At 65.5% G+C, this 1,058-nt stretch overlaps 1 protein-coding gene across 1 annotated transcript in view; it reads right to left on the bottom strand.

Moving 5' to 3' along the window:
• Window positions 1-1,058, bottom strand: part of LOC105756814 (zinc finger protein 721-like) — a 51,729-nt gene that overhangs the window by 47,363 nt on the left and 3,308 nt on the right. Inside the window, exon 2 of the mRNA XM_023741208.1 lies at window positions 213-1,052. Coding sequence (XP_023596976.1) covers window positions 213-1,052 — 840 coding nt within the window. The remainder of the gene's footprint in view (window positions 1-212; window positions 1,053-1,058) is intronic.

Genomic DNA, 1,058 nt, shown 5'->3' with positions numbered 1-1,058 from the left:
TGTGCACTCAGATGCTGGGTCAGGAGCGGCTGCTGTGCAAACGAGTCCCCACACTGGCCGCGTGTACGGGGCTTCTCCTCCATGTGCGACCTCTGGTGGCGGGTGAGCGCTGAGGAGAAGCTGTAGGCCTTGCCGCAGCCGCCACATTCGTAGGGCTTCTCTCCCGTGTGTACGATGTGGTGCTGGATCAGGTAGGAGCGGTTTCTGAAAGCCTTGCCGCACTCGGGGCAGGTGTAGGGCTTCTCCCCGGTGTGCGTGCGCCGGTGCAGCGTGAGAGAGGAGCCCTGGCTGAAGGCCTTGCCGCATTCGGCGCACCTGTAAGGCTTCTCGCCCGTGTGGATTTTCTGGTGCTCGATGAGCGAAGACACGTGGCTGAAGGCGGCCCCACACTCGCCGCACCGGTAGGGCTTCTCGCCTGTGTGCACCAGGTGGTGCTGCAGGAGGTGGGAGCGGTTGCTAAAGCCCTTGCCACAGTCTGCGCAGCTGTAGGGCCGCTCGCCGGTGTGCGTGCGCTGGTGCTGGCTGAGGTGCGAGACCTGTGTAAAGGCCTTCCCACAGTCGGCACACTTATAGGGCTTCTCACCGGTGTGGATGCGCCGGTGCTCCGCCAGCGAGGCGCTCTGGCTGAACGGCGCCCCGCACTCGCCGCACCTATAGGGCTTCTCGCCAGTGTGCGTGCGCTGGTGTTGCGTGAGGTGCGCGATCTGCGTGAAGGCCTTGGCGCACTGGGAGCAGCGGTAGGGCTTCTCCTCTGTGTGGATGCGCTGGTGGCGGATGAGCGCAGAGGAGAAGCGGAAGGACTTGGCGCACTGCGAGCACTCATAAGGCTTCTCGCCGGTGTGGATACGCTGGTGTTCCAGGAGGGACGCGCGATTGCGGAATGTCTTGGCGCACTGCCCGCAGGCGTGGGGCTTCTCGCCGGTGTGCACGCGCCGGTGCTGGCTCAGGTGCGTGAGGCGCGCGAAGGCCTTGCCGCACTCGGCGCAATTGTGGGGCTTCTCACCCGTGTGCGTGCGCCAGTGCGATGCCAGGTAGGAGCCCTGGCTGAAGGCCTTGCC

The sequence above is a fragment of the Trichechus manatus genome, unplaced genomic scaffold (genome assembly GCF_000243295.1).
Source record: "Trichechus manatus latirostris isolate Lorelei unplaced genomic scaffold, TriManLat1.0 scaffold00176, whole genome shotgun sequence".
NCBI lineage: Eukaryota > Metazoa > Chordata > Mammalia > Sirenia > Trichechidae > Trichechus > Trichechus manatus.
This window is presented reverse-complemented; position numbering and strand designations above follow the sequence as displayed.